This window comes from Bos mutus, chromosome 22 (genome assembly GCF_027580195.1).
Source record: "Bos mutus isolate GX-2022 chromosome 22, NWIPB_WYAK_1.1, whole genome shotgun sequence".
NCBI lineage: Eukaryota > Metazoa > Chordata > Mammalia > Artiodactyla > Bovidae > Bos > Bos mutus.
The window spans coordinates 50980126-50995233 of record NC_091638.1 but is presented as its reverse complement, the minus strand read 5'-3'; the positions used below and the strand labels follow the sequence as shown (position 1 = coordinate 50995233).

General features: G+C 58.1%; 2 protein-coding genes across 4 annotated transcripts; one reads left to right on the top strand and one right to left on the bottom strand.

The window, feature by feature from the left end:
- Positions 1 to 2503: 2503 nt before the first annotated feature.
- On the bottom strand, positions 2504 to 6696 carry CCDC71 (coiled-coil domain containing 71). Its single transcript, XM_014482806.2, is given in 3 exon segments — positions 2504 to 3381; positions 3384 to 4645; positions 6617 to 6696. Coding segments are annotated over 2 exon segments (1410 nt in total). The 5' UTR covers positions 4594 to 4645; positions 6617 to 6696; the 3' UTR covers positions 2504 to 3181.
- Positions 6697 to 8589: 1893 nt separating this feature from the next.
- KLHDC8B (kelch domain containing 8B) lies at positions 8590 to 14959 on the top strand. Of its 3 annotated transcripts, none has more exons than XM_070359403.1 (6): positions 8590 to 10233; positions 11164 to 11673; positions 12730 to 12894; positions 13203 to 13448; positions 13550 to 13651; positions 14082 to 14959. In XM_070359403.1, exons 2-6 carry the CDS (start codon positions 11298 to 11300, stop codon positions 14276 to 14278), a joined length of 1086 nt encoding a protein of 361 aa, XP_070215504.1. In that variant the 5' UTR covers positions 8590 to 10233; positions 11164 to 11297; the 3' UTR covers positions 14279 to 14959. The 3 variants fall into 3 exon arrangements, with proteins under 3 accessions (XP_070215504.1, XP_070215507.1, XP_070215505.1); XM_070359406.1 differs by having other exon boundaries at positions 8613 to 10233; positions 13224 to 13448; positions 14082 to 14958; XM_070359404.1 differs by lacking the exon at positions 8590 to 10233 and adding an exon at positions 10410 to 10706.
- The last annotated feature ends 149 nt before the right edge of the window (positions 14960 to 15108 follow it).

The window sequence follows — 15108 nt, the reverse complement described above, 5'->3', positions numbered from 1 at the left end:
ATGGGGAACAGGGACAGTGGCTCACAGTTTACGGGGTACAGTGTGATACAAGTAGAGGTGGGGGAAAAAGATTGGTCTGGCAGGGCCAGGAGTGATGGGGACCACAGTAGGGCCTCCTCACAAAGGACTTCAGTGATGGGGCAGAAATATAAACTGCTAGCATGCTGGTCCCTATGCATTGGGCACAGGTATGGGGAGCACTAACGGGACATGCATGGGGAGCCCTGACAGGGGCCACAGTAAAGGACCAGGATGCGGCAAGGCTGCGAAACAATCACTGGGGGGCTGAGCTGGTTTGCCTGCCGCTCTGCCCCACTAGTGCACAAACTTAGGCAGGATCTCTCCTCCCACAGGTAGGTTTCTGGTTTTCCTGACACACAAGGAATCCAGGACTGACCGTGGGATAGTTACCCTGAATCTCCGCGTTGTTTGTGTTCTCCACCAGAAAGGTTGGGTCCAGAACTTGGAAAATTACCTGGGAAGAAGCAAGCCTGAGCCTCTGGCTTCACGCCAGGGCCCCACCCTCCTTCCTCTGGGCCTGACCTCTCCCTCAGTGGCAGGCTCGATGTCTGAGTAACGCTGGTCACAGACGAGGTCACTGACTCTGCGGCCAGGGGCAGGAGGGATCCCAGGAAAGAGGCCTGAGCAGTTGTGGGCAAAGTAGCGGAACACATGCCAGGAGTGGCCATGGTCCACTGAGCGCTCAAGGAGCAGAGCTGCTGGGCGGAATGTCTGGGGACAAGAGAGGGTCCTTGGGTCACCAGGGGTACCCATCAGTGGTGGCCATCGGGTTAGGATCAGGAGGCAGAGAATAAGACTTCAGGGTGGGGCACTGGGTCACCTTAAAAGTCATGATGAGGTGGGTAAAGTAAAAGGCACCTTCTAGGTCCAACTGGATGGTGACATTCTCAACACCTGTAACCACAAGGGCTGCTCAGTGGCCAGGCCTTGACCCGAGCCCAGACCTGCACACAGGGGCACACGAGGACCCTCACCACTCTCTGCTTGCCACCAGGTCTTTCTGCCATCAGGGTCACTCCGGGAGACCACATTCTCAATGCCATGGCTTTTCCCATCCCGAGAATCACAAAAGCAGCAATTCTCAGAGTCCTGGAGAAGCGCCTGAGGAGAGTTACTCAGCAGAAAGTGTATGGTTGGCCCCTACCCGCCTCCAAAACTTCACAGCAATGACCTGAACTCCCATGGGAGCTGAACTTGTCCAAAAAACCCAAAGATACCACCTCCAGAGGCCATACCCTTCTCCCTACCTGTAGTTTACTGACAACACAGTAGAGTTCAGGGCCATGGAGGCCACAGGTAGATGAGGTTCGAAGGCTCTGGCCACGGCCAATAACCAGGTTGCCAGTAGGTGGGTGGCAGTTGCCACCTGAGCAGCCGGGAGGAGGCATCATGTCTGGTACCTCCTGGGCACTTGTTCTGGGAGCCGGGACTTGGAGGGGGCAGGGTCTGAGTAGAGATCCTAGGGGTACCCTCCCCCCACCTCACCCCATCCCCCAGGAAAGCCTGGTGATTTCTCCTCCCCCTCCAAAAGGCTCTCAGGGAAAAAGACTCATCTCTCACCCATGGGTGGCAGCAGCAGCAGCAGGGCTAAGAGAAGGGGGCCTAGCCCGGCTGGGGCTCCTGGGCAGTGGGAGCCAGCATCAGGCCTGAGAAAGAGGACGCAGAGTGGGGCCCTAGCTGGGCCGTCCCCAGGATCTGAGTGCGGCCCTCAGTCCCATACCCATACTCACATGGTAGCTGAACGCAAGGCTATCAGAGCCAGGGAGCATGCAGGGTGGGGCCACGGCGCAGCTGGGAGCAGGGAGGTCCCCAGAGCCGGAGAAACCAAGGGAGGCCGTGGATGGGGACAGGATATTAATGGCGGCCACCAGATGCAGACGGAGGGTGGGGAGGGCGAGCGGCACACAGAGCTTCTCCGCCATCCAACGCAGCTGGCGCTAGTGGGGCCTAGTGGGGCCGCGGTTCAGACTAACCCACACGGGCAGAAAAGACCTGATTCTCATTCAAATAGCAGAAAAGACCTGATTCTCATTCAAATGAGCTTCCACCCCAGCCCTGAAAGGCTGTTCTCTAGGAGCCTCTGGGGAATGTGTCCCCCTCCCCACCAGCCCCAGACGCTGCCTTTCAGGCTGGGCAGCCAGTGAAGGGCTGGCAGATGGGCAGGGAGCTAGTTTTGTCCAGGGCCCAGGGCCCTGCCCCCTCTCCAAAGCAGACAGAACCAATAATGTCTGAAACGCACAAGCCCCCGTTGGAAAACGTGCTGAGACTGGACCTGGAAACGGAGCACTTGGAACCCAGGCAGAGTACAGAGAGAAGCAGTGTGCAAACTTTCCAGGCTCAGCAATCACAGCACTCCACCCACCCAAGAGTGTCCTGGTCAGTGAGGAGACTCTGGCCCTACAACCCAGAGCCACCCTGACCTCTGACTCAACCCCCAACCCCTTGCCACCAACTGGGGAAATTCAAGCTAGACCCTCTCCTGGAAGGAGCAGAACAGAGAACAGGCAGAAGTACTTCAGCCCATTTAGGCCTGGCCCTGCCCCAGACAAGCCCCGACAAGGCCCCAAGGTTTCAGCCACAGTAGACAAGGCCAGCTGTCTGCACCACCCGTTCCCTGGACTAAAAACCTGTGGCTGCAAGCTGCCCCACGTAGTCACCTGCTGTCCTCCTCCAAGGGACCTATCTGGGCAACACACCAGGGCAGCCCCAAGGGGAGGTGTCCCACTTGAGTGGCTCGGCCGCCCCCCTTTCACTCATACCCATGACGTTCCCCAGGCTACCAGGCTCCTCTCTGGCATCCTTGTTCCTGGGGCTACTTTTCCTATCCGCTCAAGCTGGCCTCCCAGCAGTCACATATGCGAAAAAGACCAGAAAGGGCAGGCGGGGAGACTGGAAGGTGGAAAGGTATAAAACGTGATAGGTGGACAGCAGACATACAACTTGAAGAATAAATCACAGTGCGCTGCGCCATGAGACCGCCCCTCCCGTCTGCCCCCCCACCCCACCTCCTCCAGTCTCTGCAAGGAGGTCAGTGGCCCTCAGGGCCCTGGAGAGGCACCCGGAGTCCTCGGGCTTGTGGAATCCATGTGCATTGCACACTGTGTCGCTGGCCACACACACAACAGGGCTTGGTTTCCCCAAACACTGCTGTGTCAAGGAGTCAGGGTGCTGAGTGTGGTGGCAAAGGCGGCAGTCGTATTACAGGGGAAAGGTTCACACGGAGGATCCGCTGAGCCTGCTGCCGCACCTCGTCATCTGAGGCCAGTCTGTCCACCTTGATGGCCCTGAACTTCAGCAGCCTTGCTGTTCCAGGTCCGAGCTGCACCTTAGGGGATCGGGGCCCAGGCCGTGTTCTCTTGCGGGAGAAAGGTCCTTTGCTTCCTCTGTTCTTTTCCTCTTCTGCCCCACAGTCTCAGGGCGGCTTTTCCGGCTGCTCCTTGCAGTCCTGCCCTGAATAGACCCTTTTGGCCTGCCCCTGCCCCTGGGCTGGGTCCGAGCCACCTTTGCCTTGGCTCGCACAGCCTTGGCCTTGGCCCTGGCCTGCACTTCTCTGGCCTTGGCCCTGGCCTGCACTGCTTTGGCCTTGGCCCTGGCCCGCACTTCTCTGGCCTTGATCCGAGCTGCCTTAGCCTTGGCCCTGGCCCGCACAGCCTTGGCTTTGGCCCGGGCCTGGGTGGCTGTGGCCTGTGTTTGAGCCACCTTGGCCTGGGCACAGGCAGCTTTGGCCTGAGCCGCTTTCGTGCCCAGAGCACTGCCATCTTTCACTCGTGGGCCACCGAGAGACCCAGTGACTTTGCAGGTCTTGCTCTGGAGCCCAGCGCCTTGTCGGGGTCCAGACCTGGGGCCTCTTTGAGCCAGACACTTGGAGCCCTTGCTTGTGGCTTTTCTGGGAGCTTTGAGCTGGGCATTCCCCAGCCTCTTCCCTGGACCTTTCCTCACCTTCAGGGGGGAGTCCCCAAGAGACAGCTGCAGTGATTGCGCCTTGGGTTTGGCACCCAAGCAGGCCACAGGAGTTTTGATGGGAACTAGGGCCTCAAGGACAACGGAGAGTCGCATGGCAGGGTAAACACCTGGGTAGAGGTGGGTGGGAAAGCCCACCGCCGCACCCTGGGCACGGCCGGCACTTGATTGCTTCAGGGAGCTCAGCAGCAGGTTGGTGGTAGCATGCTTGGCGAGGCCTGGGGTGGACGCTTTGGCCAGCCTGCCAGACAGTGGCATGGGGAGCAGCGTGGCCCGGCCCGCAGGCAGCCGCACGGCAGTTTGGGGAGCACTGGCTGGAGGTGATGTGGCAGCTGGGGTGGGGGCACGAGCCTGAAGTTTTGTCTGGCTTGGAGGGTTGGCTGTGCACGAACTATAGCCATAGACATCGCCGCTGCGCAGGATAGTAGGCTGGAAGCCATCATCCCGCAGGCCCTGCAGGAAGGCCACAAGCTGGGCCTCAGTGGCACTGAGATCCTGGCTCATGGGGTTGAAGACAAGCAGCGCTTCCTCCAAGGCCTTCTTCCCCGCCGTGGAGATCCGTGACCAGGAGTGCACAGCTTTCTCCTCCACATGCTGCACCACCACGCTCATGGCATTAGGCACTACAGGTCTGCCTGGGGATCCACAAACCAGCAGCTGGCACCTCCAAGGCAAGAGGAAGAGAGTCAAGAAGGGCACCATGAGAGGGGCCAGGACAGACAGGTCAATCAGGGCCAGCATTCATAATATCCATGGACACACAGGGGCCTGGTCACAGTGAGACAAACACTCCATAGAGCAAAACCTCAAGCTTTTCCACCTACCAAGGTGAAGCGTGCGTTGGGAGGTAGGTGGTGAACTCATATGGGTCAAACAGTTTCTTCAGGATACATGCCCATAATCAGAGCTATCCAACCTACTACTGGGCCCCTGGAAAGATCTGAGTTTGGCCAAAATCCTAGTACTAAACTCAACACTGGGAATACAGGTAAATACCTCTGTCTGCCAGGAGCCCTGTATAGAAGGCAAGATAGAGATACCCTTAAGGTTCTTGGGACGCACATTGGCATACAGCTCAGCTTGCCAACAGAAGGATTCCCAAGAGGAATATCCATGTGGCATGTGAGTGATGAACATGAAAGGACCACGTGGAGATGGTACAAAAAGGGGAAGAGCCAATGCAATGGCTTCGAAATGAGAAAGAGTAGGGCAAACCTGCTGTGACTTGAATCTGTGGTCAGGGCTGGGAGGGTCAGCTGGAAAAGCCAGGGAAAGCAGTGCAGTTCAAGCTTTGAACGCTGCTTGAATGTCAGCCTAAGGGCCCAGACTCACACCCCAAATTCATGACCATTTCTGGCTTTCAGAGTTCCCAGCCAAGGCACTCAGAGGTACAATTCCTAGTACTAGAGCCATGGAGAGCAACCCCAGAGAAAGAGCCAGCCTCTCCTTCAACAGAAAGGAAAAAGATGATGAGTAGCAGGTACTAATAAATTATCTCTAGACAATCAAAGGACTTCAGTTTGAGCAAGCTTCTGAAGATGAAGGACAGGGAAGCCTGGCGTGCTGCAGTCCATGAGGTCTCAAAGAGTTGGACACGACTAACTGACTGAACAACAACTAGACAATCAGGCAGCCTGGGGCCAGGCAGCCAGACCAAGAGCACAAAGTCTGACAGTGGGAGCCACAGACTCCAAGTAAGATGCTTAATAAAGTGGGCCCAAGAGATCTGATACTGCCCATTTGGAGCTTCTGGCAAGAACCAAGTTGTCCCAGGCTTCTCTGAAGAAGCTGCAGGCCGTCAATCAGGACTAATAATCTAGCCCAATCCGGCACTGAGGGGTCCCAGAGGGAGCTCCGCAGCTGCACAGGAGCATTAAAAGATCAGCTGGGATCAGGCAGGTCCCTGGAGCCAGGAGGTGCGTCTGTGCAGCTTCCTCCTCCACCCTAATGGAGCAGAAGTTTCAGAACTCCCTGGAGGAAGTGCCCTGGGGCCCTTTGTTTGGAAATATTCTTGGATCCTCAGGTGTCTCAGGCACTTCCCCTCTCCGGAGGCCATTCTCCAAGTACAGTCCCTGTACATGACTTTGGTTCTTTTATTACCCCACCCCCACCCCCGCCAAGGGGGGTAGTTCCCAGAACTGTGAACTGTACAATAAGGATGTTGGGGGTAAATTGGGGCTCTTCCGCCCAGATTGGCCAGGGCCCTTGGGAGGGGTCTTCTGGGCTTTCCAAAAGGCTCCGGAAAACAGAGGCTGCAGCCCGACCCTTGATTTCTCAACTATCCCTGGGGCCGGCAGGGGAAACTGATGACAAATGCGGGACGAGAGCAGCCCCATCCAAGCGGAACCGGGGTAGGGAAGATCAGGGGCCTCAGGTTGGGAGTCCGCGTTCCTGGTGCCCAAGCCGAGAGTTGACGCGGGGGACCTTGGAGGCAGCGAAATGTACGGGTAGGCAGTGGGAGCCCGACCGGGTCGCACAGCCCGAGGGTGGGGTCTCTGGGCACGGGGTGGGGGGGGTGTTTCATCCCGGCCACCGGAGGGCGCTGGTCCCGAAAGAGCCGGCCACCCGGCCCACCGCCCTGCCGCCTCGCGGACGGCCCCTCCGCGGCGTGGCTAGGCCCGCGGCCCCAACCTACCGGCGACGCCGCGGGGACCCAGGACGCGCCTCTGCACCGCCTTCGCTGATCCAACATGGCCGCCTGCTGCGCACCGGAAGTCACCGCGCTTCCGCTTCCGGGACCTGGCCCGCCCTAATGACCCTTGACCCCCCGAGACCCCCGTTTCCCCCAAAGTCTAGGAGCCGGACGAATAGGAACCAGAGACGACTTCCTGAAGGAGGTGGCAGCAGGGACCGCTCTAAACCTTTGGGAGCCTGTGCAGGAGTGTGAGGGGCAGAGGTGCTTTTAGAAGCCTATGGGCAGTCACAGAGGGTGTCTGGATGCTTCATCTGGGCACTGGTTAATAGCCCTCCTCATTCCCCATAAAACCCCAGGATCCTCTGGCTACTCTATGTTTCTCTGCCTATACAGAGGGGTCTGGGCACCCCTAAAGAGAAAAACACTCCATCCTAGGCCTAACCTTGTGCCCCTAAGCACCTCAGGACCTCAGCCCTGGTGGTTGGGGTCCTTTGTGCCTTTAAGCATAGCCAATATATCCAGCAGGAAATGCAAACTCTCCTGCTCCTCTAGTCAATGCTTCTAGTCCCCTTGTGTTGGTAGAGAGAAGGAAATTGTGGGCTCTCAAAGGCCAGGGTTTCAGAGGGTGCAATCAGGAAGTCCCACCTTAGCACTCTCAGTCCCCAACTGTGCGTGAGCCCCATTTCTGCCCCATCCATGGTTGAGAATTAACTGTTCATTCTTAGGACTAATTCAGCCTCACCTTCTGCCCAAGTTCTCTTCCACAGCTTCTCCAGAGCCAGCAGTGTTGCCCTCTGTATGCAAGTGGGGCCAGGCCTGTGTAAACAGAATCCACTTCCATGAAGAAGCAGAGCCCAGCCTCCAGGGATGGCATGGGCCTAGATGTGTCCCGAAAAGAAGATACATCTCTAGTGATGTCCAGTCTAGAAGTCAGTGCAAAATGGAGGACAAAAAAGGGTAGGTCCATCCCCAGTCTGTATCCCTTCCAGACATTAGAACTAGGGGAATGGTATGGCTGAGGGAAAGTGGTCTGGGGTCTAGTTCTCTGAGGGGAGGCTGATCCTTCTGCCTCTTGGCACCCAATATATCTGGGATGGAGCTCTCTGGGATCATTCATCAGGACCAAGTCTGACTTGACCTAGACTCTGGTGGATGCTGACTGGGATCAGATGAGATGAGGTTGAAGAGACTTCAGGGTCATCCCAGGATCCAGCCCTTGCTTTCCACTTGGCATCTTTTAGCTATTTATTTGGCTGTGTCAGGTCTTAGCTGTGTCTTAGTTGTGTCAGGTCTTAGCTTTGTGTCCGGCACACAGGATCTTCGTTGTGTCATGCTCTTGTTGTGGTGCATGGACTCTCTGGTTATGGCACATGGGCTTAGTTGCTCTGAGGCATGTGGGATCTTAGTACCCTGAGCAGTGATTGAACCTGTATTCCTTGCTTTGCAAGGCAGATTCTTAACCACTGGACCACGAGGGAAGTCCCTCCATTTGGCATCTTTTCTAGCCCTGAGTGATGGCCCCTAGACCCATATCCACCAAAGCAGAGATGTGGTGAAGATCTAGATGTGAAGGAAGCCACTGGTCTTGAAGGGATCACCCCAGGAGGGAGTCTGTGTGCCAAGGAGGAAAGCTAAGGCTGGGTCTTGAGGAGCCGCTTCCTAGGGTGGGAGAGGAAGCAGGGCCTGTAAAAGACTCCAAGAGGCAGAACAAGAAACAGGAGAAAGCCAAGGTCACAAGGGGTGAAGCTTTGAAGATGCCAGCAAAATTTCAGTTACGAAAAAGATCACAGAGCCCCTCCCCCATTTTTTATGGTGTGCCCTGGTGACTTTGGCAAGACCAAGTTTTGAGGACCAGTGGTAGTAGATATAAGGTTGACGTTAAGGCAGTGGAACCTGTAAGAGAAGATGACTTCAAGAGTTTGATTGGAAGGAAGGGGACACTGGAGGGACTTCGGGTGCTGGGAGGGAGCTAAAGGTAGGACGCTTTCATGTGCTTAATTGCTGGAAAGGAGAGGGGGAAGAGGCCTGGAAAGGGAATAGTGAGAAATGTGAGAGGGTGTGCAGGAGAGTGTGAATACTCTGAGGAGGAAGGTACCAGTGGTTTGAGTGAGGAGCATGTTGAGAGAATGGAGTGGGAGGATGGAAGCCTTCTACCAGGATCTGTAACCAGCCTTGGCACCATTTCCCTGCCGGCCCTCTAACTTCATCTGCCAGGCCCTGAAAGGGACTGAAGACTCTCTGGTCGTGGAGAAGGCAGGCTAAGGTATTCATGCCCCGGAGCTCCTCTCAGCCCATTTCTGATGGAGGTTTGAGAATCAGTACCTTAGCAACCCTTGCTCTGATTGGAACAATAATGTGAGGCCCATGTTCTGTGCTGGCTCCCAGAGTCCCCAGCAGGATTTGGTCCCTGTTGCCCAGAGTGGGAACTTGTTTGACACACCCTTAATTGGCTGGTTTCCCTGTCTTCTTGCCACTTCTCTGCTGGCGCTTCCTGTCCTCATTGCCCACATTAACTATGTGCATTTGTGTCTCAGTCTCCAGGTGTGCTTCTGGGGAAAATGAGGCAGACTGTTTATAAAATAGGGACAGGATGGTAGCAAGCACAAACATCCATGAGGACCTCTGCTCTTAGGTGACCACTGACCTGTACAAATGGGCCCCAGCTCACAGACTCAGCCAGTACTCTTAATGCTGAGAAGATAGGATGAGCCGGGGTCTGGGTCTAAGGTAGGTCGGCCTCTGTCACACCAACTTGCTTTGGCCTGACCCCCGAGTTGGCTAGAGGCAGGCACAGGACCGTGAGGATGGACAGTCACAAAGTGCCTTGGGTCCCAGAGTAGCCCAGGCCTTAGGCCCCACGGAATAAGCCCAGAGTAACCTGACTGGGAGGTCTGTGGCCTCTGACTCTTCATCCTTTGCTCAGTTACACTCCCCCACACAAACTGTCCCCACCCAGACCTGTGGAAGGGCCTGTCAAGTACTGAGGCTGGCACCTTCTGCTCCTCCACCCACGGCTAGCCTCGATGTGCATCAGACAACCTCTTCTGTGCCCTGTCCGAGCTTGGGGAAGGGAGACCCAGCCATTGCCCCCGCCAAGTCCCAGGCCTTTCCCTAAGAGGCCTCAAGGGGGCGCCGCCGCAAAGCCTGTCGTGGGCTCTTAAGAGCGCAGTAGCGGTGGGCGGGCGCCCGCTCCCTAATTCCCCAGGTTCTCCCGGTCGGACCCTTCGCGGGTGCTCCCAGGCTGGGTCCCGCTCAGAACCGCCCGCATTCTACACGTGTCGTGAGGCCCATCGCCGCTTCCTTTCTCCCCGCTGCCCGAGCTCGGACCCCAAATCCTGGGCAGGCCCAGTGTCCACGTGTCCGTCTGTCTGTTCACCCGTGTGCCGGTGACCATAGGTCGGTGCGCCCTGCTCCGGCCACGGCAGGTGCAGGGTTAAAGCAGGGGGAAGGGTTTCCCGAGTCGCGAGGGGGGACGAGGGGCGGACCCCGTCCAGCCCCGCCCCGCGCCGGAGCAGAGCCTGAACCCCGCCGGAGCCCGGCCTCAGCCCCAGCCAGAGCCGGCACCAGCGGAGCCAGAGCCGTGGACCCTGCGCCCGGCGGCGCCGGAGCCCGGGCCGGTGAGTCCCGTGGGAGCTGCGCTCAGGGGAAGTTTGGGGCGCGGGGTGTAGAGCCCCAAACACGCTCGTCAGGACCCGCCCCCCTCCCCCCCCAACCCGCCCCCGTTACCCGAGCTGGAAGTTTGGGGCCAGGAGGCCCTGGCGCCAGGGGTCCTAGGAATATGGCCCCCCTTGGAAAAGGAGAAGACTGGGAACTTGGGGGTCTGCTGTAAAGTCCAGCTATCCATTTCTGCTGGCAACGCCCTGGACTCAGGGAACCTAGAGTGCAGTGCTCCTAGGTTCCCAAATCACCCTCCTCCCCTTTCCGGACATCAGGTCCCCGGGGACCGGGCATGGGCAGACCCCTGAGGATAGACCTTGAGGCGAAATGTGGGACTCTGGCCTCCAGCCCCTCCCCTCCCGGTTCCAGGACCCTGATCTTGGTCTTTTGTTGAGGAATGGACGGACTCTATGGGATGATTCTCAAACGGGATGTAAGGATACCGAGTCTGATCTTTGGCAGTAGGTGGGAGACCCCAGTGGCTGTCCAGAGCACCCTGGAAGCCAGTAAGGGGGAGGGTCCAGTCTAACTCCACCGATGCAGAGCACCAGGGTGTGGACTGTTGAGGGGAAGGGAACGGGGCTAGTGTGGAAAGTCCTATTCTAGTTACTTTACCTCCCACCTAGACCTAGATTCAACCAGGGAGCAGCTAGGTGAGGGCAAGGTATGGGAGGAGAGTTCCTCAAGCCCCAGAGGAAGCGGGGAAATTGCCTGGGTAATTGGGAGACTGCCCTCCTTCCCACTCCGGGAGGGAATCCACAACAGTGTGGTAGCCAGTGGGGGTGGGTCCTCCCTCTGCTTTTCCCAAGCAGTTTGGGGCCAGGGTGCTCATCAGTATCCTGGGGGGCTGGTCAGTGGCTCTGACTCTTCATTTTCCGTCTCTTCTGTAGGTGAAGACCAAGTCCCTGGACTGGCCCCACACTCCGTTATAGCCCCCTTAGAGTCAAGATGAGGCCCCATCATGCCTTTCACTGAGGCCTGCAGCCTGAGCAGATAGCATGGCCTGCCACTATAGGTGAACACCATGGCTACAGGAGGAGGCCGGGCCTTTGCTTGGCAGGTGTTCCCACCCATGCCCACCTGCCGGGTATATGGCACAGTGGCGTTCCAGGATGGGCACCTGCTTGTGTTGGGGGGCTGTGGCCGGGCTGGACTGCCTTTGGACACTGCCGAGACATTGGATATGGCCTCGCACACGTGGGTGGCACTGGCGCCCCTGCCCACTGCCCGGGCTGGCGCGGCTGCTGTGGTACTGGGCAAGCAGGTGCTAGTGGTGGGCGGTGTGGATGAGGGCCAGAGTCCAGTAGCTGCTGTGGAGGCCTTCCTGGCTGACGAGGGCCGTTGGGAGCGTCGGGCCACTCTCCCTCAGGCTGCCATGGGGGTTGCAACTGTGGAGAGAGGTGAGTCGCCTCCCAGGGAAGGTCTGTCAGGTGCCCCAGTAGCCTCCATTCTTTCCTGACTTGGTCCCTTTACCTTCAGAGGCTGGGTGGGAGCTGTACATTTTGCCTAGGTGCTCTGGACATGGATTTGCCTCCTGTAGCCTTCCCTACCCAGCTTTGAGCTGGGCCAGCAGCAGGCTTGACTGAGTTTTCCAGCTGTGAGGTGGGACTCAGAGCCCTGGCTAGCCGCCAGCATGACGGGAGGGCCAGGCCGCCTCCCTGCCCCATTCCTCCTCTCTGAGAGACCAGAAGGGGTGGCCCAATAGCTCCCATAGTTATAAATAGTCTGGGAGGGGAGGAGGGGACCAGGGCCTTGGCTCAGAGCCCAGCGAGTGCTTAAATTCCTCGCGCCACACAAACAAACCTGGGAGATGGAGATGGACAAAAGCCAAGCTGGCCTGGAGGCAGTTGCCATGGAAGCCCTTAGCTGACTGGCCATCTCCCCGAGGCCCTCAGACTTGCCCCCAGCTGACTCTGAGGCTGTCACGGGGCAAGAACCTTCTCTAGTGAGAGGACAGGGTACAAAAGTGCTCGCAGGAGGCTCGTGGACAGGACCCTCATCCTGCAGGCCCAGGCTCCTTCTCCCAGTCCCCCAGCTGATCCCACACCCTCTCCCCAGTCTGAGCTCTCTGTTTAACAGATCTCCATATGGCCCCCACCCCTGGCTTAAACCACTCCCCCCCTTCCCCCATGGTAATTCCCACCTTGTGGCCTCCAGGTCTGACCACGGTCCTGCTTGGATGCCAGACTTGGTTGCCATAGCGTCTCCAGGGAGACGGAGACAGATTATAATTAGATCAACTGCCTCCTGCTCTTCACTTGAAGAGGGCCTGGCCAGAGTGGGGATCCTAGCTCTCCCAGCCCCCACACCACGAAGGCAGAAGGGTTTCTGCTGCTAGAGAGGGGTACCATAAATAGGTGTGCCCCAAGCCACCCCCAGGCCTGACCAGGGCAATTGTCAGGGTGGAGGACTGTGGCCAGGCCCAGGGATAGTCTGTGTTACTCTTTTCTCTGCAGATGGTATGGTGTATGCACTGGGGGGAATGGGCCCTGACACGGCCCCCCAGGCCCAGGTTCGGGTGTATGAACCCCGCCGGGACTGCTGGCTGTCACTGCCCTCGATGCCCACACCCTGCTACGGGGCCTCTACCTTCCTGCATGGAAACAAGATCTATGTCCTGGGTAAGGACCTGGGGATGTGCCAAAGTGGTTTGAAGTCCAGAAGCTTCAAATTTATCCCTATAGGTTAGTCTGGAATGGTGGGACAAGAGCAGCTTTGTTGGGTTGAGTCAGGGTTGCTCTGAGGCTCTTTCAGTGGCCCTGCTAAGGCTGGAAAACCAAAGCCCAGTGCCTAAGGATCTTTGGGGTTGATCCACGCTCTGGTATGCACACAGCTGGGTATGGGTGGCTGGGGCGGGCAGTGGTAAAGGCTCAGCAACCTGGTAAAAGAAGGGCCTGCCAGGCCCACCCTGACTAGGGCCGCCTCCCAGGTGCCCCAATTCCATTGGCAGGGGGCCGCCAGGGCAAGCTCCCAGTGACTGCTTTTGAGGCCTTTGATCTGGAGGCCCGTACCTGGACCCGACACCCAAGCCTGCCCAGCCGCCGGGCCTTTGCCGGCTGTGCCATGGCCGAAGGCAGCGTCTTTAGCCTGGGTGGCCTGCAGCAGCCCGGGCCCCACAATTTCTACTCCCGCCCACACTTTGTCAACACTGTGGAGATGTTCGACCTGGAGCATGGTGAGCAGTGGTTGGTGTGGGCTACCCTCCCACTCTCCATGGGATGGAGGGGTGCAGAGTGCGTGAGGGGGCTAGCCCTCACCTCCTCACCTCTCCTGCAGGCTCCTGGACCAAGCTGCCCCGCAGCCTGCGCATGAGGGACAAGAGAGCTGACTTTGTGGTCGGCTCGCTTGGGGACCACGTTGTGGCCATTGGGGGCCTTGGTAAGTCTCTGTGGGGCTTGGGATAGGAGGGGAGCCCGAGACAGGAAGCAGTAGCCCTCCGCATGAGCACCACCTCCTGCCCTTCTCTAGGTACTCCAGGGGTCAGGACTTTATGAGTTTTCCTTTCCCAACCAGTCAGTGGGTAGTCTACCTGGCTCAGCCTTTGGGGTGTCTCTCAGCACCTAACTGTGGGTTCTGTAGCGGCAGGGGCCCAGAAGATAGAAGCAGGACAAATGACCACTGAATGAATGGAGAAGTAGGAATGTGAATGAATAGATGAATGAGTAATGAAGTGGGGGCAACGGGTAGCAAGGCCTTGGGTATCCCATCCTGGGGCAGCGTATGCTGGGCCATGCTGTGGGCTCAGGGAGCAAACGAGCTACAGCCGCTGCAGCCTGTGCCCTTTACATGCTCTGTCTCCTTCTGGCAGGAAACCAGCCGTGTCCCCTGGGCTCTGTAGAGGGCTTCAGCCTGGCACGGCGCCGCTGGGAGGCACTGCCAGCTATGCCCACAGCCCGCTGCTCCTGTTCTAGTCTGCAGGCTGGGCCTCGGCTGTTTGCCATCGGGGGTGTGGCCCAGGGTCCCAGTCAGGCTGTGGAGGCCCTGTGTCTGCGCGATGGGGTCTGAGTGCCTGATGGGACCTGTCCACAGGAGCAGTTCTGTGCCAGGAGCAGGTGTCTGTGGTTCCTTTCGCTGCTGAGAAAGCTCACTGTGGCTCTGTGGGGTGAGGGAGGCACAGGCCGGGGCACTTGAGATGCTGCCCCTGGGCCGTGGGGGTGGCCTTCATTTTTAGCACAGGACACACAGACCCTTCGACCTACCTTTACTCCCATCCATTCGTGGACCATGATGCCCAGCTCCACCCTTGCTCTGGAAATTACTGGGCCTCTGACCAACTGGGAAGTGGGAGAGGGCAGAGTTGGCCTCCTGCCCCACGGCTCGGTGCCTGCCTGGAGTTGATCAGGCCCACCCCAATGGCTATTCCTGAAAACTCTTCGCTGTCAGCCTGCCTGGAAGGCCCCCGTAGACCCAGAAGAGTTCAGAGAGGGCGGGAACACAGAGGGGTGTAGGCGTCGATGTGGGGACCTCCAGAGGGCCAGAAGAACATTGACTGTGGGCCCTTCACACTGCTGGCTGTGTGACCTCGGGCAAGTCACTTCACCTCTCTGTGCCTCAGCATCCTCATCTGTAAATGGGGACCTCGGGGACCTTCCTGCCCTGCCTACCTCACAGGGCTGTTGTGAGGACCCGGGGGTTCAGATGTGGAAGTAAAAGTGCTGCTAACTCCGGCTTGTGGCCTCTGCTGTGGACTCCTATGTTATCCCTGTGTCCCTGGCTCTCTTCTGGGGACCTCAGTTTTCCTAGGGATGAGGGTCTAGAGGAGCCTTTAGGATCTGGCCTCAGCCCTCAAAGGGTTCTGGTGTGTGTCTCAGCCCCACCAAAGCCGCGCTCCTCTT